Source organism: Anas platyrhynchos, chromosome 1, assembly GCF_047663525.1.
Source record: "Anas platyrhynchos isolate ZD024472 breed Pekin duck chromosome 1, IASCAAS_PekinDuck_T2T, whole genome shotgun sequence".
Classification (NCBI taxonomy): Eukaryota; Metazoa; Chordata; class Aves; order Anseriformes; family Anatidae; genus Anas; species Anas platyrhynchos.
Window position 1 is genome coordinate 4330876 of NC_092587.1, and position 23154 is coordinate 4354029.

The 23154-nt window shown below is 42.0% G+C and overlaps 1 protein-coding gene across 2 annotated transcripts in view; it reads right to left on the minus strand.

Annotated features, from left to right (window-relative positions):
- SFMBT2 (Scm like with four mbt domains 2) overlaps positions 1 to 23154 on the minus strand; it is a 112537-nt gene that overhangs the window by 46215 nt on the left and 43168 nt on the right. The window contains exons 5-7 of one of the 2 annotated variants that reach the window (XM_027460891.3): positions 18585 to 18673; positions 15176 to 15422; positions 8973 to 9070 (exon numbers count right to left, since the gene is read on the minus strand). In XM_027460891.3, coding sequence (XP_027316692.1) covers positions 8973 to 9070; positions 15176 to 15422; positions 18585 to 18673 — 434 coding nt within the window. Of the gene's footprint in view, positions 1 to 8972; positions 9071 to 15175; positions 15423 to 18584; positions 18674 to 23154 lie in introns of those variants that run through there. The other variant, XM_072042876.1, reaches the window with a different exon arrangement.

Sequence of the window (23154 nt, forward strand, 5' to 3'; positions counted from 1 at the left end):
AAAAATAATTAAGTAGGAAAAATCATGAAGTTAATAACATTTAAAGCTATTTGTTTTACTTCAAAAGCACATCCCCTTTTGTCCATGTGCTATGCATCTTAGAATCAAATCTCCCTTCTCATTCAGTGGGGCATGTAAACATCTTTCCCATTAAATTAATAGCAAGAATAAACCCAAAGGGAAATCGTGGGATCTTAGGTATGTCTCCTTTTTAAGGCAGAAAATTCTCTTTGAAGCAGGAATGTACATTTGTTTCGAGAAGGGCTGTGGAAGCAAAAAGCTTGTCTGTGTTAAATGTCATTTTTGAGATGGAAAAGCTTTCATGGAGAAAAAAAACTTTGTATTGTACCTCTCTGGTCAGGGTCTGGATATTTGATCTGTTTCACATATTTGTTAAAGAGAAGCATCAAAATTTACCAAAAGAGCCTTAGATTTTTGCTGCCACAAAAAGAAAAAAGATCCCAATGCCATTTTCTGGTTCCAGTGCTGGAGTTGTCTCAGCCAGCAGGGAATTACTTAGGCTTTGGCATATGCTCCTCTTCAAAACTCCAATTAATTTACATAATTTCTAAGAATAGGTTTTACAGAAGTGAAGGCAAAGCTTTTAATTAGTATTAGACTCAAAGTGATACAGTGGATAATGAACTGCGCTCTCTTCCCATTATTCACACTGACAGGGAAGACGCCCGTTAAATAAAAGCAGCTGCAAGAAGAGAACCAAAGGGGTGAGACCTTCCCCTGGCTCGCCCCCAGACCCTGCAGCAGAGCAAAAGCAGTGCCTGAAATGTTTCTGGGTGGCAGAAATCAACCCTTTACAACTGCCCATGGCATTCAAAAACCGCCTATGAGGATGCCACCAGACATTAATTTCTAGCAACTACTTCAAGCAAGTTTCAATTTGTTTTGCAATGGAGTTGAATAAGCCAGTTGGAGCATTTTATAGCCCCGTGCATGGTGAACCTCTATTCCTGCTGGCAGGCAATGCTTCCCAGAAACAATCCCATTGACCACACAGATTTACACAAGCAGCTAACCTGTCTAAGGGGCAATAGAAGTAACCTCCCAGCCCTCACTGCTGGTAAGCAGTCAAGAAAGCTAGCCTGACAAGCCACACTAACGCTGAGAAATCCCCTACAGCAAAGCAAAAATCACATCAAGGAAAGTACGATGAATTAACGTGGAACGAGCACCAGAGTTGCTCATTCAAAGGGTCACCATCTCTAACATGATGGATTACAGCCCACAATGGCACTTTCAAGCAATGAATGGAAAATTGCAGAACCTTCCATTGAACAAACGTCTGTCACTTACAGCCCAAACCCATCAGCAAAGCCAGGGTTGTCACAGCTCTCACTGCAAAGCCCAGGAAGCAATTCCATTCAGCCCCACTCTTGCCATTTGAGAACAGTATGAGCTTGCAAAATTTGCAGTGGGCATGAGCTGCAACCTTCCAGGCCACCTGAAAGTCAGCTTTACTTCAACACTCATTTGCATCATTATCTGCATCTTCTTAAAATACATTTTACTGCAACCTTTCCACAAAAACATCTTTGTGACAGCTCAGTGCAACAAGCACTGCTTCCCGTCATCCATCTGCAAGGCTGAATGCTGGAACAGCTGAAGGTCAAACAAGAAGTCAGCAATTGGGCTGGGAGAAGAACCAGGCTCCTAATTCCCAATCCTCTTCTTGAGGTGCTGAGAGAACTGCCTGACTTTCTCCTTCATAGCTAATGAGACACAGGTAGTGCAGGTTTCAAAAACGTGAGGGTGACTTGGGAGCCTAAATGTCATTCCAAAAGAAGCCCCCAAACAGATTTACAAAAGTATTCAGACTCAAGGACATGAACAGGCTTTAGGGATGTAGCTGTGTGGGTGATGTGCTTAAGTCCTAAAGAGTACTCACTGACTTCCACTAAGCATTGGTCTTGAACTCAGAAATATATTCTGCAAAATCACCATAGCTATTTGCCCTTTCTGGTGCCAAAATACCTTGCTAAATCTGGCTTCTGAGTATTTCTACTACACAAACATCATTTAAGTGTAAGTAAACTCAAGTTTCTCCACATCACAGCAGTATTCTGGCCACAGAAGACTGGGGCTCAGGTCTTTTTACGCTCCACTGTGCAAAGCAGAGAGCAGTGGGCCTTGGCTAAGCTGCTTTTGCCTGTGACATTTAGGGAAGCCATGCTATGGGCTGGTTCTGCTAGCTGTGTCCACAAACCCAAAGAAAGGTGTCTCCTTCTGGTTCTGAAATGCTCCTTCTTAGTCCATCCTCCTCACCATAAAACACTGGACTCATCTCATTTTAAACCCAACAGCTTACACAGTATACAGATAAGGGGAAAAGGCTCATTTTCAAATACCCCCAAACGCAGGGTTCTTTTAGTCCAGGATAGTCACATTCACACCAATTATGAGAACTCAGAACTAAGCCTGAACGTTGAAAAGTTGCAAAGTTGAGAGGCTGAAACAGCAAACAATTAATGCATGATTAACCTGAGCCTCCTTTCTTCCTCACCAGATGCAACAGTGAAACGGTATTCCCTTCAATCACCTCTCTCCTGCTTTCCCCTACTAAGGACATAGAAGAAGCAGGCTCCATCTGGTACGACTGGAAACATATTATTTATTTCAGCTTTTGTTTTGAAAGAAATTGCTTCCCCCAGTGTTTTCCCTAATTCTCCAAGATACTGGCTGCTTCTAATGGCCTAATTTTAATCACAAAGCTCATGTGTGGTAACCAGTCACACGCACAGCAATAGCAGTGGTTAAACTGCCTCTACAGGAATCTGGCATTTGTTTTTTAATTGAGAAAAAAAAAAAAATAAAGAAAGAAACCCTCCCAACTGCAACCCTTTGCATTATTTGCAGATGAATCAGTCTTGTTTGCGATTCATCAACTTCCTTTGCTGAACACGGAGCAATTTTCCCAGAAGACACGCTCTCTGCAGGGACACAGAGATCCCCCAGTAACACACAACAGGAGCAAATCGTCCCTCATTTGGACGAGTGTGGTGGTGGGAAGACCAGCCTGGAGAGACGTCGGGTAGGATGAAGAAGAAAGGGTGATGGGAAGGAGGATTTGGAGGCTCTGTGACCCTGAGTGTGGCAGCCGCTACCACCCGCACCTACCAAAGAGCCCCTTAAAAACCACAGATGCTTCTGCCTAGGACTGAATTTAGCCCTACAGATTTTAAGCTTCTCTTTGAATAAAAATAGTTACCATAGAAACAGCAACGTGGCAGAGTAGCCAGGCTAAATCCAAATACACCTTCTCCGTATGGCTCGGCCTGCTGCAGATGGCATTAGGGCAAAGATCCCCTCCTACACAGTGCATGCTTTGATTTGCCTGGGCGGTGGAAGCACGGGTGGCAGAGGTAAAAGAGACAGATAGGAATCCACTTTTTCCATTTTTTCAAATGTCTTACAGCAGAATTAATGCATTCAGGATCACCACACCATTTCTGGTGTTTGCTAGCAAATCTTTGTGTCATATGCATGGTTCCCATGTCACAGGTGGGAACACTCACCTGCGTGCTCAAAATGGAACCATCACTGGCTCTTTTCACACCTCTAAGTAAGAGGGACTGAGTCCTCACAGGCACTTGCTTGGATGGAGTCTGCCCTCAGCAACATCACAGCAGTAGTTGCTATTGAGAAATGAGTGGGAATTTGTCTGAAGAGAGAGGATCAGAACAAGTTCAATGCACACTGTGGGTTGCATCCTTCTCACAAAGCAGCTTTGGGACAGAGCTGACTTTTATTTTCTCTGGGAAAAGTCATCCATCTGAAGACGGATGGTACACCCATCCCCTGCATGAGAACAGACTGGTTGCAGGTGCACATTGGCTCTTCTCAGTGGCAAACACTGCCAAGGTCAAGGACATGGGAGGTGGAGGTCAGGTCTTCATGATCGAATTCCTCCACACTGAACTTGGATGCAGTAAGTAAAACAGATCAGGCCTTTTACTAACCTCTCAGAGTCCCAAGAGACCTCTGGTATGTAACGTAGAAAGAAAACCATGTGTGCTAAACATGCAGCTAGGAGGACAAAGAAGGCAGAAGGTTGAGGGACCTGGTTCCTAGTCAACCCATCTGCTTTGCTTGAACTCCCTCCAGCACTTCTCTTCCCATTCTGACTTTCACGCAGTGCTGCCAAGTAGACCCTTGGGGCTTCTCTGAAGGCAGGGCCTGGCATCTCAGACAGGGTTTGACTTCATTCACCTCCTTGGAATGCTCTTCCTACCTGCTTCCTTGCACAGCCCACCACCAGGATGGATCTACAAAGAAGTTAATTTTTTTTTCCCCACCAAGTCTTTCGACCAGACTCCATTTCACCTGAGTGGCATCTTCGGTATTGGGGACATCCTTGCACCCAAGGGCCAGGAAAGCAGTTTGTAAAGACCTTTGGGGAATACTCTTAATGATGGTCATTAGGTCTTACAAAGATAAATGGATTTAATGAGCTGAGACAGGAGTGGGTCAAAAGATGGAGGCACATCCAAGGGGATGGGAGGCCATGCATGTCGCCCAGACAGGCAAAACGCAGCCAGGGAGAAGGGCTGACGAGTGCTATGGATGGGGAAGAACAGATGGAGTATAAATAATTTGGCAGTCTGCAAACTACACGGCAACTTGTGGGTTATTAAAGCACAGCGTGCACCATGAAGGCCAGCCAAGCCATTGGTGCATGAAGGAGCTGGGGATTGCTAATGCTTGAATTTGGCTTCCACATGAAACCAAAAGCACGGCTGCTTTAACCTGCTGCATCAGCATGTGCCCACCCATTATGGGGGCTGAAGACAGAAAAACCCAGTTGGACTTCAAGTCCATTCATCCACTCAAGTCAGGATTGTCTGGGACAGATAGTCAAGGGCAGGAAAGTAGCCCTTGAGCCCCTGAGTATCTCTTCCTTGCACTGAAACTTCTCTGTAAGACCAAAAACCAGAATAAAACACCATAAAACAGACAAATAAATTATTACTTTTTGAGAGATGTTGTTCTTAAAAAAAAAAAGTCATAATCTTGAAAAAATAGCCCATCTTAATCTCATACTTAATTCCATAAATGTGCAATTCAGCAGATGATGGAAAACAAACAAACAGATGAATTTGGGAGGGGGAAAATAAGTTCTGTTCAGTATTTCTCGTTTTAGTTTTCAATATGAAGAAGAACCACCCAGTCTGGTGATGGTTGTTCCCTTCACCATCCTCCGTAAGAGACAACTGTCCCAGATGATTCCTTCCATCCCATTATTTTATTTTTATTTTTATTTTTATTTTTATTTTTATTTTTATTTTTATTTTTAGTATCAATTAATACCATTAATGATCAATTAATCATTAATTGATAATTAATAATTAATACTGGGCTGGGGATAGTGTAGAGTAACAGGGTAACAGGTGTTGCTTTCCAGAGATAATCATTTCAAGTGGTTAAAAATAAACAAAACAAAACAAAACAAAAAACAAACAAACAAACAAACAAAAAAACCACACCAGAACAATTTTGGGTGGAGACAAGAGGAATGGGACCAAAAGCTGTGCTCTTCAAGCAGTTGAGCACAGCCCAGGTTAGGGATGTGGCTCCATCCAACCTAGCCAACAGGAATCACTTTATGACAGGAAATTGCAAATAGCATGCCCATATGAAATATCCACAGAGAGGTGACAGGTAGCCCAATTCCTGGGCAGGATTTAGCTGCCCAAACAGAGGTGTCTGGGTGAGCTGAGAGACACCCAGGGATCCAAACCTGCACAGGGCCCACCGATATGGCACAGGAGGCCAGGGAGCACTTACTGGGGTGTCAGAGAAGATCCCCAGGACACTAATCCACCTCTGCCTGTGAAACTGAATCCCATGATCTATATCCAGCCTTCATCTTAACCAAATTACAGGGATTTAAGTCTAAAAAGCACTTTTATTCATAAATATTAAAAGGTGCTGTGGTTGCAGTCTGGCTTCCTGCTGCAAGGCCTCTCCTTAGAAAGCATCACTGAAGCAAACTCCGGTGTCACACAGCTTTAAAACTGGCCTCAGTGGCAGTCCATCCACCTTCGTTCACACCCAAAGCCTTGGCCATTTTCTCAGCTCTGAAGCCCGACCCGTTTGTGACTGGCATTCAGCCAAGCATGGGGATCCCTACAGCACCCTGAAACCGAAGCAGGAACAGCAAAGGACACATTTCCCTAGGTTGCAGATTTTTGGAAAGATTTCTGCTCCTAAACTATGCAAACACCCTTGAAGATCCAGTCTGTATTTAGTTTTCTTTAAGAATCAACATGTTTTCTAAGAAACACAGAATGACAAAACAGCGGATGTGTTGCACAAAGCTTTTGTGAAGAAAAAACTTACTCCAGGAGGTGCAGTTTGCAAAACACTATGTTTAGTAGCTATATAATAGTGACATTTTCTGGCAGTTGAACATCGCGTTCCTTCTCAAAGGATCCTAAAGCGTTTTACAAATGCTTTCAACATATGGCCAAGCGTAAAACAGCACCAAAAAGAACTAAGATCCTGCTTGCAACCAGCTCATAAGGTCTGGTGCCCTCTGCTTGGATGCTAGGAGGGGACTGGGCCTGCGCTTTTACGAGGGATTTTCAGACCTGCTGAAGACCACCACACACAAGTCCAGCTCTGCCGTGCTGCTCAGCATTGATAATTGATAATCAGCCTCAAATCAATGGCATACAAGGTCTCAATCAGAATCCAACCCCATGGCACCAAAACCAAACTCCTTTTCCCCTGATAAACCCCTAACAGGAGCCACTTTTCCCACCACAAATGCAGACCTGCTTTTCTGGCACCACCACCTGGGCCCAGTTTGACCGTGCACTAGTGACACTGCCCACAACCAAGCACAGCTCAAATAACAACAGGAATTTAAGTCGCAATCCAGCCAAAAAAAGATGTGCACATGCTCTCCCTAGGGCCCGCTCATGTCCGTAAAGCAAGCACACACTTACGCTCTCCTCACTGATGGATTTCTGTAGGGAAACGTGGAATATAATTGCTCAGTGGGCAGTTTACCATGTCTGCCAAAGTAAACATTTCCAGCTTTCCAGAAGACCAAGATCTTTAACAGTTGCCAGCTGTCAAACTCTGTGTTTTATATCTCATCTAACACATGACAGTTGTAGTAGCACGGTGTCCCCTGGCACTATGTACAGACATTATTTCTGTGCTGGTTTGGGGAAGAAAAAAAAGTGGGGGGTGACGACTTTGTATTCAACATATTTTGCTGGAATCTTCTGGGATTCTTTTTGAAGGTCCCCTGCAAATTTTGGCTCATCTTATATAATTAGAAAATAGTACTGTCATTTGGGCTAATAAAGCCTTTCCTTAACTCATGTTTAAGTCATAACTAGAGGAAGACACTCTCACAGGCATGGACATCTCTCATATTTTAATCCATAGTCAACAGGCAAAAGATGGGGTTGACTCCCCCTAAAAGAGAAGGACACACTGATGTCCAGAGGCAAACCATTTATTCAGCCTCCTGCCTCCCCAGCACCAGAATCAGATTTAGGTAACACCAGACACTGAATTCAGCTCTCCTTGTACTCAGCTTTCACAGTACAATTAAAGAAGCTGAATGGCCTTATTCCTGCTTTTTTGTCATGCATAGTTCTAGATTCTCCCTCCATTTGGGCTATTGAAGAATTGCAAGGCACTGCATTGTCTAAGAGTAACACCCTTGTAAGCTCCAACCACACCGCTTGTTCGCTGGAATTCGCTGAATTTAAATTTATGACCCTCATGCAATAATTAAAATAAGTGAGTATAAGTCTAGCATGCTGAGAAGAGGCAGCAAAACAGCTGTTAGTTATAAACCAGAAAAAAAAAAAAAAGAAAAAAAAGAAAAAAAAAAGATGCTTTATAAGCCTCATCAGAAACATTCTTCACTCTCTCATATAGACAGGGATAAAATTTACACATTAGGCATTCCCTATTGTGATTTAATCCCTGCCCCACACAACGCATGTTTGATCTTGCAACTTCAAGCTTTAGTAGTTTGTGGGTTCAAGCACTGTATGAAATAAGCAGCAGAGAACCAAAACTCTCTGCACGCCATTCCCGTAACAACACGGGACTTCTTAAACCCACATCTGTTCTGAAAGCCCACAAACCCTTCCCACTTCTCCCAGTCCCACAGAGCTTTCCCATAGTGAGCAAATAAGCCACTGCCTCAGACATTAGCAAAGAGTTCCATAATTAATGTTGCTAACTCAAGGGTTTCTCAGCTGGACGAGGAGCCTGAAGTCCTCAAGGGATGCTGCCAGCAAGATCCTGCAGAATGGGTAAAGGCAGCACCGGGATTTTGTGATGCACCAGGGGGATGAAGCATCACAGCAGCTCCATCACACCACAGCAAGGCTGCACCCATTAAAAAGCAGCTAGAAATCAGGATTATCTGGAGCAGTCGTGATTAATAGCAGTGCGGATTTGGACGGGATATTAAAGCTGGTGCCTCGGGGCTGAAGTACATCTCTAACTATTAAAAACCAGACTGAGAAAAAAAAATGACATGGGAGGAAAATTATCTCCTACTTCCACTACAGGTCCCTGAAGGAGGTTTCTCTGCATCGTGGCTCGCAATCAGATGAAAATCTGGGTGCAAGGCTCAGAGAAAGCTGTCTAGTTTATGCCCACTTTCAAAATCATAGCCCTGTGCTATCATGGGCTGTGAAAACTTAGGTCTGCAAAAAAAAAAAAAATGATGTTGGAGAAATAGGGATGTTGGAGAAATCCTTGCTGATCACCCCCCTCCCCAGCATCTATTAAACTTTGATGGCAAGAAATCAGGTGTCAGGGCAGAGAGTCCACACGAGCAGAATTTCATTTTATACAAACATCTCACTTGTGACCTTTTGTATTAGAGCAACAGCATTTCCTGCACAAGCTTAACATAAACTGCTAAACACCACGTTATTTATTCACCATGTAACTGAAGAAAAATGTGCATCTTTTACCTTGAATACTTCCATTGGAAGAGGAAAATTTGCTGCATCAGTAAGGGATTTTTCCAGAGCGCATTTCCACTCGGATACAGTCTTCAGAGAATAGATATCTAAAGCAATGATAACAACAAAAACAAACAAACAAACAAAAAAACACAAGACCAAGAGGTGACTGTTTGAGAATCAAACATTTTTGAAAGACTTCAGTTCCCATGCCATAAGAATGGATAGTCCAAGTGAAATGAGCAGTGTGTATATCCCAAGCTGTACAGCATGGATAAATTGAACACAAAAGCAACTAGCAGGGGCACATCTGAGGAAGATTGTGTTTTATATCCTGGATTAAAACCCAGGAAAATGCACATCCTTTATTTTCTGTTGAGGAAACATGAACCATACTGTCTCATTACTCGAAAGTAACAAAAAACTCCTTTGATTTTTAATTCTCAAAATACCTGATGTTTTCCAGTTTGAGGACCCTCAGGTTTTCAGCCAATATTAATTATATTTGAACAAAAACAGAAATATCTTTAACAATGCTTCTGTTCATTGGAAAAGTCATTTTTCAAGTGCAGGTTTGTTTTTGTTTTGTTTTGTTTTGTTTTTCTTGTGTTCTTTTTTTTTTTTTTGGAGGGGGAGGAACATTTCAGCTAGGTCACTACACCGACACATTTCTTGGTGCCACACTGAAAGCAGAGCACTGCATCAACTCAAAGACATACACTTATGAATTCTAATCATTACACTTTTAGGCAACGTCTTTGTGCAAATTCACATTGCCTTCAGTGAGTTTCCTTAAATAGGTTTAATATTATTAAATCATTGTATTAGCAAGCCCTTTATGGTTCAGTGCAGTGAAATGCCTATGAATCATCAAAGGAAACAATGTAGGAAACAATACTATGATGAAGAACATTATATTGGATTTACTTCTGCCCTAGAAAACATATTGTTATCCCGCACATAACAAGTTATTGCAGAACATTCATATCGAGGTCTTAAAGAGACAAGATAGGTAGACAGATTGCAGCAATTATTAAAATGGAAATGAACATTTACTTATTAATAACTTGAACCTTGATACAGAGTGAATAGGGTGAAGCTTTGCTTTTGTCAGTTTGGCTTCACACACAGCACAGTTCAATTTGGTCCAATTTGCATTTAAATTCTGTACATCTAGTAACCATATATATTTGCTGGCTAGCAAAGATTTACTGTTGTATTTTACAATCCTGAAGGAGGAAATAAAAGATATATATATATATATATATTTATATATATATAAAGGAACTGGCAAGCACTGTTTCCACCTAGCACTGTCAGTAGAAGAGAATTTTATGCTCTGATCTCAATAGATTTAAGACCTTATCAAAACAGGATTTGCAGAATCACTCACTGGAAGTGGATGTATTTATTCTTCCACTATATCAAACCTTGCTACTTCAGACAGACATCAAGGATATGCATATGAATTTAAATACGCTTAAAAGGAAATGTTAACCTTTCGCGGCTGTACTTTAAATTTCTCAACTGTTTGGTTGTTAATGGGAATATATTTTTCAAGTCTTTGTTTACAGCACATGCAACCATCACAAGTATTAAGAAATGTGCTCTTTATCTAATTGTTCATTACTTTATAGTCCTGTTTCACCAGTTCTCCCTTACTTGTAGGTGACTTGATTGGGTTGACATGCTGGGAGGGAAATGACCCACCTTGTTTCTCCCTTTTTAGCTTAAATGATGCCGAATAGGGAAATATTACGATTTTGCCTCAACTTGTATATTCAACCAACAAAAAGTCCAAGTTCTGCAAAACCCATCTGGATGCTTGCCAGACAGAGCAAGCTGGTAACAGACCTTCATTTTTCACCGTGGGGGCAGTGAAGCATGGGAGAGAAGAAGAAAGTGGCATTTTGGGCGACTCTCTCATGCGCAACCATCAGAGAAAAGAGGCAGCAACTTCTTTGGTGTCAACAGGCTTTGAAAGATTAAGACAACCTCAATCGTTTCAATAACCAGCAAGCAGCATCATGTGCACGTTTCATTAGACAGTGGCAGTTAGCTTATGCTGGCAAGTTTATGGACACTAAATCGCACGGTTAAAGGAGCATAAAGCATTTTGTTTAAGTGATAGTGTTGCAGGTAATTGAGCAGAGTGTACTGTGTCAATTTGTATTTAGGTTAACAAGGAGAAAGCAATTAAAATGACTGCCAATTTGTCTTTAAATAGGAAGCAACATAAAATGAGACGATCTCTTCCTGCATAAACAGTTCGGGCAAGACCATCGGTGGCTCTGTGTCAAGTGGTCTCTGCCAAATTGAGCTAGCAAGGAGGCTTGTCTTGGATTCAGATTTACATCTGAAGGAAAAAATATGGTAGGATCCCTTTGCCACAATCAAAAAGAGCTTTCAGGATATATAAAGCCACCGCAAGTTCCTATTTGGGGGATGCAGCAATGATGCTATTTCCTAAGGACTCTCTTGAACATTTTTGTACAATGAGTGGGTACAAAGATTGTATGGTCTCAGAAAAGAGACCTCTCCACCCAGAACGGTGTAGACATTTGGATCCATGGGATTTCTTTTATAGAAGGATGCCCTGCATCTTGAAAATCTGGCCTCAGACTGCTGAGCAAAATAAAACTCAACTTGTCAGGCACCAGCGGTGGATCAACACAGCAAAACCACAGCCCAGACAGATTGGGAAATAAAGCTAATGGTGCATACACAGCATCCAAGTCAGGGGTGGGTAAGGCACTGTAACAACCTGCAGAGCTGATCTGCAGCTGAACAGCCTCACTTGATAGCAACTGAGCTCTCAGCTTGATTTGGGAGGAGTCCTATGCCCTCAGCATCTCTTCGTAGGAGATGCATAGTGGCTTTTATACACTCTAAGGCTGTTCCAGTTTTCCATCCAGCAGACATCTCAACTGGCTTCAGAGGTTCAAAAGGTAGACAATGAGCTTTGTGCTCATTCCTCTTGACCCTGTGAGTGGAAACATAGACTTATGAAGATGTTATTTGTTCTGATCTGTGCCAGGCCTGTCTTAGGCACTCCCTTTCTCTCCACTGATCATAACGAGAAAGCAATAGCTCACAGTGAAGCATCATTTCAAGGCCTACATGATGGTAAGCAAATCTAGTAAGTAAAGGTAAGTAAGATAAGTAGAAAGACCAAAATATTAACCACAGATTATTTTCCTAAGAAGTTCCATAATGGTGATGCCAAAGGTCTTTGTAGTCCAAACACTGTTTACTACAGAAGTCAGGAAGGAGGTAAGCAGACAGGGACATGTCCCTGGCACACTGTCCTGGTCTGGCATCCTTATGAAATCACATCCTGTGACAAGACTGTGGTTTAGTAGCTTCATTCCTGAGTTTCTTCAGTGTTTTCTGCTGCCCAGCACCTTACCCTGACAATTCACTACTGCTCACCTATCTCCTTTCTATAACTGATAAGCTTTAGTCATCTGTTACACTTTATGAACACATTGATGTTATGTGGACTTCAAATAGCCAATATTGTCCACTATGTCAGAAGTGGAACAGCCAGCATTCCGGCCTCCAGAGCTCCACTGGATTCCCATTTCTGACTGGTTACTCCTTGGAGTGCAGAGCCTGACAACTGGGTAGCCCAGAGGGGCAGGGGTAGGTCAAAAAAGATCCTTGGGGGAAGTCTTCAGGAGGACAGGACTCATAAGAAAATTGAAAGGTTTAAATCCAAAGGGTTTCATCTCAGCAAACACCAGTGAGACACTCCCTAGATATGTAATTACCTATTTAAGTAAATGGAAGGTAGGAAGAAGATTTGGACTGTTGAATTCAGTAATAATAATGCTCACTAAAAGGTGAATGGCTAGAGAAATGCCAAGGAGAAGAAAAAGATGCTAGAAGAAAACATGAAATACATTTAAAAAGCGGTTAAATCAAGGAGAGGGAAGAGAAAACATAAATAATTTCATTAAATAAAGAGACCAATAACAGGTTTAGAGATAACACAACTGGTAAGACAGGGAAAAAAAAAAAAAGGAAATAAGTAGAGAAGGAAACAATTGGATAAAAGGAAGAGTAAAAGGAGAATGGAATAGACAAAGAGGAAACACATATATAGTTGTGGCTATTTCTATATTGATTCATCAAACCTACACAGGCTAAGAGGGTTCAGAGACAATCAATGAAAAGGTGTTTCTCTGTAACACGAATTCTCTGTGAAATAACAGAGTGAGTGATATTCATGCTTTCCAACATTCACATCTGATTTAGAAGTGATGGGGCCATTGGTACCCACCTATCTTTGAAGAAAAACACACACACTTCCAAAAGCATTCAAGACCCCAAATTAGACCCAAGACCCATGGAAATTTGTAAGCAGCACAATTGTACGTATCAGGGTAACCACTCTGAATCAGGTGCAATGGAGAAAAGCCACATCAGAAATATCTGTCCAAAGAAAAGCTTCCGTTCTTCCATCATTAGACACCCACAGGAAAGCTTTGCGTAAGGCAAAAGCAAATTGAGGCACAGACCTGGCCAATCTGCCCAACTACACAGGAAAACGTGGAGGTCTGCTATGCCAAAAGCTATGCATTAACCAAGAAAGTACTTCATCTATCAGAGTCCAATTCAGTGGTGCAGACAGCTAGCAAATGTGGGCCATGCTCCACAAGACTTGGCAAACAGCTTTGCGGCCCCGAGTATAAAGCTACAGCCCTATGAAAAATCCATCGGCTGCACATTTTGTGCCCCAAAGCAGACCACACATTCAGCAGGCAAGACTGCCACGTTTAACCAGATCACTAACTCCACGAGAACTCTCTTAATAAAAACATCTTAACTTGACCAACTCAACCAACTCAAGCTACACCAACTCAGCCACACACCCTGTGTAGAGAGAAACCTAATTTCCCAGAAGCTTTCACAAAGTTTTGACCAATACTGTTAGTGTAATGCAAAAAATCCACCATTCCAGTCTTCTGACACAGTAATGTGGTACAACCTGGATGGAATCACATCTCCATACCCAGCTCCAGACCGTGACAGTAAACACCTCTGAAATAATTTCTCCAGGAGGCCACAGCCTCTGCTGTGGTCCCAAGGCCTTAACTGACTTGTTAAACCTTAGTGATCCTTAGTTTTTCCCTACACCCTCAGCTTTGCACTCCTTGCCCCACCAGGTTGATCCTGCTCCCTTTGCTCAACCCAGTCCCAGTATTTCAAGTCTGATTACAGCTGACCCCAAGGCCTACTCTTGGCCAGCCTCCTGGCCTAGCCTGCATGTGCCCGACTCTGTCCTATGAATTTGTCCTTGGATTTGTTACTTCTGACTCCACACTCACTTAACTGCAATCCCTATCTCCCTCCTTCCAACCTGCTTTGGACTAAACTCAGCTCTGAAGACCTTCTCCAAGTTGCAGTCTCCTGATATTCACTCTGGTCCATCACATTTGCAAAGACATTGCTCCCTTGGAGAAAATTCAAGACAAAACCTGTGGTCTTGTAAGCATTAAAGATGCCATCTACCACTTAAAGGAATAATTCCTTACTTTCTAGCAACACACACCCCATAACTCCTTGATGGGCAGATTAACATAGACAGGCAGATAAACCCAGCCCCATTCCACTGCACTTTCTGAGCTGGTTACACACAAGGCAAGTCTCGCTTGGCAGCTGTACAACCATGTTACAGCAGAATATGAAAGACATGCTTTAAAGGGACCATAAAGATCTCAAAGCATTTTCTCCAGCCCCAAGAAATTCCATGGAAATCCACTACTAACCAAGAGAAAAGTGTGCATGACCATATAATGAACAATTGGCAAGAGGTCTCTGGGTGAAGGGAAAGCAAATGCTGAGAGGTGTCATCTAGAACTTGATTTGGCGAGCAGAAGGCTTCTTCTAGAAGCTGGATCCAATGATCCATGTGGGTCCATTTCAGCTCAGCATATTCTGATTCTATAAATCCTAGTATCCTCCTCTAGGATCACCTCCTCTAGGATTCACTCCTTTCTAAACAGAGTTTATTAAATATATTTAATACAGTGTACGTGACCCACTTTAAACCCAAATCAGATGGCTCTCACATGTAATCCGTATTCCAGTTTAAAACTACCATCAAAGCAACATGAATGCTGGAGAAAAAGAAATGGGTTGCACAAGTATCTTAAAGCATCACTAAATAACTCAAAATAAGACAGTATTTTGTGAAGGCTTTTTACCTGCAGGTGGGTCCATTCTGTATTTATTCTCTTGACACCAACCGACTGGTCGAAGTCTGCAATCCAAGTAAAACAACCACTGGTCATAGGATTCAGTCTCCTCCAATCCCACATAGCGAAGGCGTAATCTTCCTCCAACATTTTCAACCACACTAACTATCCAGTACTGAAAGGGATTCTGGGAATCCTGCAGCTCTATTAAGGAATCAACTGTAATGAGGTCTACAGGGTTTTTTCCTCGCAGAGGCTGTTTGAATAGAAGCAAAACTCCTTATTTTAAACTTTATTTGAAGACTTCTCAAGGAAACAGATGACAGCAGAAGATTATTTTTGTTTTTCACACCATCATCCAAGCGATCAGCAAACAGTCTGTTCTTCTTCTATTTTACCCAATGTCTTCCAAGTGCAAATTCAGAAGTAAAACAGAAAACAACAGTTGTGCTAATTTCTCAACCGACATCATCAACAACAACAACAAAAAAAGAATAATAAAAGGTGGAACAGCTCGTAAGGCACATCCACTTAGGATGCTCCTGAACAACTCAAAGCCCAGTTATACTGGCGGATTTCAAACCAAATTCTCATCGGTTGCAGCTGGTAAGAACCAGTCACCAGATTGGACACCAGTGTTTACCTAAAAGGCAACTACTTTGGGCATGACACTGAAATTCCCTTCTGTACGCTGATCTTTCCCACCAAATAAATAAATAAATAAATAAATAAAATTATCTTGCTCCTACTGACGTGCAGAGCAAATTATTCCCACTGTGATGGATGCAGGAGTCTACGGTGGTTACTCCAAAGCTCTTGAAAGCCAATAGCAGTTTCCCACCACATCAATTGGCCTTGGGATCACAGCCCAGCCACACAGGATTTCATGGGTCAAGCCAATGAATGAGGTCATATGCTCACACACAGTATTTCCTGTGATCCCATTCTTTCAACCGTTTATACGTGTGCTTAATGTTACACCTGCAAAGCTGCGAACCACAGCCATTAAAAAACTGTAAGACGTTTTCCAGGACAATACCTTTGGGACTCACTGATTTGTGACTGTGAGCATCTCTGTTGTCAAGCTTTTCACCACTAATGTATGCGTTAGAGCACTTTTTTTTTTTTAATCTGTTTTCTTTTCTTTTTCTTTTTTTTTTTAATGCAAGTTCTAATTTTTATTTGATTTCTCACTTCTAGGGTTTTAAGAACAGCACTAAAAATCACTCTAAGAATTGGAAATATTGCTCCTCAAAGGAGATGCTAAGCATAGGCACAATATATGAAAAAATGGGGCAATCTTTTTGCTTCTATATGCATTTCTTCCACTTCTACTTAATTAAATAATAACGTACTTTGACCGTTGTTTTTTAAATATTAATTCTGTAAATCAGAGTCAGCCCAAAACAGTACCTTATAGGGGTGCCTAGAAAAAAAGGAGGAGAAAGCCTTATTTTTTCAAAAAGCTCTCTCACAGAATGTTTAAAACATTCAGAAGTTTGAAATGCAACCAAATTTGGCTACATCTCTCTTAAGCCAAAATGCAGGCAAGAGAACAAGAATTTGGTTAAAAAAATAGTAAAATTAACTAAAACTTTATCACGTGTACAGTTTTAACCAGACCTGTGAATAATAGATATTTCTCAAAACAATATATCTACCATTATAAGCAACTCCTCTACTGTATAAGCTACAGGTTCCTACACAATCTCTTCAAATATTATTTCATAGCACAATGCAGTCTCAAAAATTAATAATATAATAGAAATGGCTTTAATGTTATTTTTTTTCTCTTCAACTACTTCGTTGCAATAAAAGATGCTTTAATATCAAACAATGGTATAATGATTTAGCTTATTATTATAAATCCCTAGCCACTAAAAAGCATCTATTGCTTCTCTGATTTGTGTGCTAGATTCTAAGCCAGTGGGTTGTCACTTACCCCTGAGAACACAATGGCTAAAATTAATAATTGGTTTGCTTGAAATATTAACATTTACCACAACGCAAGAACTCTAAATGCATAGCTAGCATGTTAAAAATAATAAATAAATAAATAAAAGTATCACTGCATATTGATTTAACAGTACAAGAACAATCTGCAGCACTCACAAACAGCAAGTCTGTCGACAGGGGGTTACATACATTGCACGACACAGACAGCACTAAGCATGTACATGTTTATTGCATGAAACACCAGGAAAGGGTTAGATACTGTTTCAAACCAAAGCACTGTTTTCTCTCTCTGCATTTCTACCTTGGGCTGCCTGTTTTCTCTGCCTGAAGAAAGGGAATGGAGAGGTTTGCACTGGTGTTGTCCCATATGCCAGGGATGGGTGCAGACCACCACTGACTTTTCATATATGCTGCCTGGGAATGGTCCAGAAACAGGGATGCAGCAGCCCTGAGAATGTGCATTATTTTGGGTTTGCAACAGCTGTCAGGCTCACAGATAGGGAAGGGGGGGGGAGGAAATCCCTGACAATACACTATTTTTCCTGCCAGGGACCTCATACTGCATGGGTGCATGGAAATAGGACACAGCTGTGGTTGGGTTCAGTGACCAGGGACAAAATTATTAAAAATGGTGCCTGGAGGCACTCTTGCTTCCAAAAAGCCAACATGAGTGTTTACGCAAAGCTAAACAACTTGTTTGCTTTCACTCCCAGCCTAAACTCAGAGGGGCAGAGAGAATCATCCCCTGCAGGACAGGCTGCCTGCTCTCCAAATGCCCACGCAGCATCCAAACAAGAGCAAGGCACGTCCCAGTGGAAAAGGTGCTTCGCTCCCACAGTTTCAAGCTGAAGCTATGAGATATTTGTCAAGTATGGCAAGGCAAGCTCAAGCTCCCTGCAAATGCCCTGGACAGGCTGGGTTCCTGGCCTCTGGGTGCATCCAAAAGAACAGACAATTCTTCTCTCCCATCTACCAATGACCAAGGTCATCTCACCCAACTTCCCTGCTAAATCTGACTGCTGCTTTTAGATGCATGGAATGTCCTTGAGGGAGCTGTTTACACACACCTATAATTCTGGCAGTGCTTTCCATCAACCTACTGACCCCCCCCCTCTCCAACCTGTGTCCTGGTGGAGTTTGCTGGAGCTGATGGGGCACTGAAGTCCTCCTTCCTACAGACACCCTCAATGTTCTCCTTCACCACCCAGACTTCTACGAGTACCCAAATTTCTAAGACCAAGCCTCCAGCCTGAAGGCCAATAAACTACCACATGACTCAGTCAGAAGCAGAGCCAGCAGAATCAAGGCAACATCACCCTGGACTTTTGACCCGCACAGGATGAGGCCCGCTGCCAGCACACAGACGCTGCAAGCACACAGCCCTACACGTGGTGAGCACAAACACCGGTGAGCATGCACATTGCAAGACAGTATCAGATAGAAACTGCAATCTAATACATACGCCTTCCAGTAAATTTGCAGGTGCAGTCCTGGCGCCGGTCAAATCGTGTATAAGAAACTCCGTCCAGTCCACGTATTTCTCTTTAATTGCTGCAGAGGGTGAGGGAAGAAAAGAAATGCTCAGCACCGCAGGCTGCAATGTATTTCCCACGTGTATTTCAGAGAGAGCTCCCCAGGACTTAACAGCTTTGAAGTTTCAGGTACGATTGCAGTCCAGACCAGGAGAAAAGCTGATACATTGCCTAGTTGCTTGGGCAACACACATCATGTGATTCCATCTCCAAAATAAGGGAAGGGGCTGTTTGGCTGCACTCACTGACATGATTTACAACAGCATGGCTTATCATCTCCATCTTTCCCATTCAAAATTGGCCACTGCTTGGGTAACCACTTGTTTGCTGCTTACCAGGTAGGCTCAGATATCGTTCATAACATCTCTTCGTATCTTTACTACTGACCACAGAGAAAAAATGTGCTAACTTTTAAGTTCCTTGACTTAAAACAAGGTCAACAGAAACTACAGATGCTTTCCCCCCAGAAACAGAACACTCAACCCTGAGATTATTCTATGTCAGCTACTGAGTCAATACATTTGCAAGAAGACTTAATTTATCAGGAATTTTTATTCATTGATCATGAATTTTTATTTCATTATTTAAAAAAAAAAAAAAAAAGATATTTTGAACTATACACTGTATGCCTGTGTTACTTTTGGGATCTGTATCAACCGTTTCATAAGATTTAAACTAAAACATATAAGTATACATATACAATGTGTAAGTATATGTATAAAATGTATAAAATATATAATCTTATTCATAAGAATTTAACTAAAATGTATAAATGCTGCCTCTGGGATTCAAACTTCGGTTCAATTCTTGTTGAAATTAGTGCAGGTTGGGCACCAAATGTATATTCAGCAAATCTCAACTCCAGAGATTCAGAGGCCTCTTTGAATTAATTGTGCATTTGCAGTTGGAAACCCAGAAGCCAGACTTTAATTTCACCTGCCTCTAAATGGGAATTAGATTACATCAGAAACATTTTTATCTCCCCAAAAAATCTTACTTACATGTTAGACAACCCACAGTGATATAGTTATGTTGTTAATCATACCAACACCTATAGAAGGGAAAAATCATAAGCATTTGAAAATTAAACCATTTCTTCTGAACAAACTGCACACACAGTTTAAAGATTATTAATCCATAGGGGAGTCCAGGAAGGGCTGTAAGTAACTAGCAAAGGTCCTAAATAATTACATTATAGCAACCCTTCTGTTTTGCTCAGAAGAAGCCAAGTCCTCTGCTTCACACTTCGGGGAAATACAATGTTAGTCAACCAAGACTGAAACACTTCACGCTTTCTGAGAAGCTGTAGTTGCAGTATTTAGAGCAGGAGGGTTTCAGATTAGAAACACGACCAGCAGAGGCGGTGAACTGTGGGCACAAATCTTGCCGCTATTACCTGCAGACAAGGAGGCCAAACCTGAGCCTTCTCAAAATGCATTAAGTGGCCTGCTGCCGAACAACGAATAAAGAAACACAAATTGGTTTGAACCTGTTCAAGACCAAGCACCTTTCAAACCATAGCCACACAATTCCCGATAAAACAGCATAGCAGGGCCCTAAATAAGGCAAAAATAAACTTGGCACCATGAGTTAATATTGTTCTATATGATCCCCATTCTTCGTCCTCACTGAATGACGTGAATGGCATCAAGGAAGGACCAAAGCTGGAATACATAGAGTTATTTTTCACAGGCCTCCCAGTTGCTTGTAGAAATGGGTAAAAGGCAGCAAAGACCTGTAACAGCTCTGTTTGACAGGAAGGGCTACAAGGGCCTCGGGATGGTTTCAGAGGAGGAGACAAAAGTGGCCTGTAGATGTCACGATGGATCTTTTTACATGGGTTTGTCTCTCATGCCAATGATAATGCTTCAGCTCTTCTTTTTAAAAGGAAAATAAACACCAACCTGGTGTCAAATGGATACGGGAAACCGGAGACCCTACCTGAAGCATGGGTAGGAGTAGAAGTGTTTCAAACAACTCCCCTCCACAGGAAGCCCCAGTATTCCATCAAAAATTGTTCCTTTAGACCCATCTCCTGGTGAGCAGCTTAGCTCAAGGTAGCTCATTCTCTTCGACTGACTATTTCAAAGAAAAAGGTAATTTACTCTCTTCTTTGAATACATGCAACTCATTTCCTTTGGTTACAGGCATGTACCTGGTGGGGGGGGGGTGGGATAAGGAGACATGTTTCTCCTCTTGTCCAAAGACAGAAGGTAGATGACAGCCTGGGCATGAAGCCCAGGAAGGGTAAGATGTACAGGCTAAAATGGATGGATGGAGAAAAGGGTTAATGATCCTGCAAATCCATGAGTGGGGCCACACCAAGTACATGCTCTGAGGGGTTTATGGATCTACACAGCCCACAGTGAGGAATAGCTTTTATTTCCTCGGTGCTACAAAGGGGTACACAGGTTGAACAGAGGTTTGGTATCAAGCTGATGAAATGCTCTGTATTTGTGCACCCAGCACAGGGGTGTTCATCAGAGGTACTCAAAGCTTCAGTGCCTAGCAAATATTCATTGCCTTTGGGGGAGAAAAAAAAAGTTAATCCCAAACTGCCTGGCAGGAAATATTCCAGCTATTTCCTTCAACAAGCTCAGTCAAGAGAGCCTGAAATTAGCAAGAGCTTCATCTCAAGAAATCAAAGCACAGCAGAATTCAGAACTGGCAATACTCATGCTGACCTTTGCATAGCTCCTACAAATCCCACCTCCCTTTCCAGACCATGGGACCAGTGTTTTTGTCTGATAATTACATGATGTTGGCAAAAAACTGGGAAAAACATACTCATGCTTGGGCTTACTTCCAGTTTGGGCACTTGGCACACTTGGACTTTGGCCCAAACTCAATTTATACCCTAAATACTTTATGCAATCCATACAGATGGCCATGGAAAAAGGTAGAATCCATGCTCAGCAGACTTTACATTAGATCCCATTTCTGAGTTGTGCTCTTTCCTCTAAAGTCAGTTCTCCCAATGTCACTCGAACCATATGTTCAGTTTATAGATCTAAACAACCTTGCAAGTGCACTTAAATGTATTTAAAATCAGCGAACTTTAAAATGCTGGTCTCAAGCTTCTATAAAATAACACTTAAAGTAGCCTGGAACTGCTCTAAGTCTTAGGCAGCACCGATTTTGCATGATTTCCGGGAGATTTATCACCTTTGAATTATTTAAGAGGAAGGAATAGCCTGCAAAGAAATGGTTTATACAAGGTGCTTTCTCTCTCAATACTCCTGTTGCATACACCTCATCAGTTCCTGTCCACCTACACTGAGATAATAAACAAGCTTAATCCTGGCATCAGTGAGAAGATAGTAATTGCTGTAATGAATGAGACTGGAGCCCTTCTAATTCAGACTTCTGCCTCTCGCTGCAAACAATGCTGGGTGCATCAGGGAAGGGTGCAAACTGAACTTCATGTTGGCTCATACCCACGAAGTTGTCAGCCAATTTTTTAATGCCAGAGCTCCGTTACTAAGGAATGACAAATGTGATAAAAAGAACACGGTTCAAACTTTCAAAACTGGCAGGAGGAAAGAAAAATAGTCAGGATTTTCAAAGTTGACAACAGATTTCATAAGCCTCCATTTCCAGATGCCCAATTTCAGATGTCTTAACGGTGCCGGATTCACAGATCTTGCTGTCTGTCAGTCAGCCCCCTTTTCAATGCTTCTCAGAAAAATACTTTGTTCTGCCTAAACGACTTGAACCTCAAAGCTTTTGGACACCTAAATAAAACGGGGCCTCTGTCAACATTTAAATCTGGATTATGGGCTTCCAAAGTCCAAAAGTGACAAGCTGATCTTTGCTTTCAGACTGAACGGCCTCAGCTGAAAAAACATATTGCTCCCAGTTTCTAATCGGTTTCAGAATCATCCTCCCCAAACAAATCCAGCATGTTTTGCTTCATTTTAATCTTCTTTTGCAGTGCAGATAAAGGGACTCTGGAAACCTCTGGGAGAGAAGAGATTGCACTGGAAGTTTTAGGAACAGGGATTTGCACTCTTTTCCATGCCCGTGGAGCATGATCAGGATTCTCAGTACTGCAGTGCAAATAATTACAGCGCAAATATTAATTTTTAGTAGTAATGAAGTGAATCTGAATCATCACAAGATCTGCAAAAAGCCTTTGAGGACCAAGCAAAATGTTAAACAAGAATATTCGAACAAAGGAAAATCTGCTGGGTAAACGAGAATAGCTGGCAGCGTAATGCATGGGTGCCCATGCATCCATCCTGAGCATCTATCAGGAAATGCTGGTGCTTCTCTGGTGTATCTGACCCAGCACCTGTGAACCGAAGTGCCGATTTTACATCACTAATTCACATTTTGGCTTATAAGCTAGAGGAAGAACACCCAACTGAACCTCTCCTATTGCAGACGTGCTGTAGTAATTCTGTTTTTAGAGGCCACCTTCCAAAGGCTGACCATTTGGTAGGACAGGAAGGTGGAGAGAACACAGGACCCTGTTCACAGGGACCTGAGCTCCTGTAG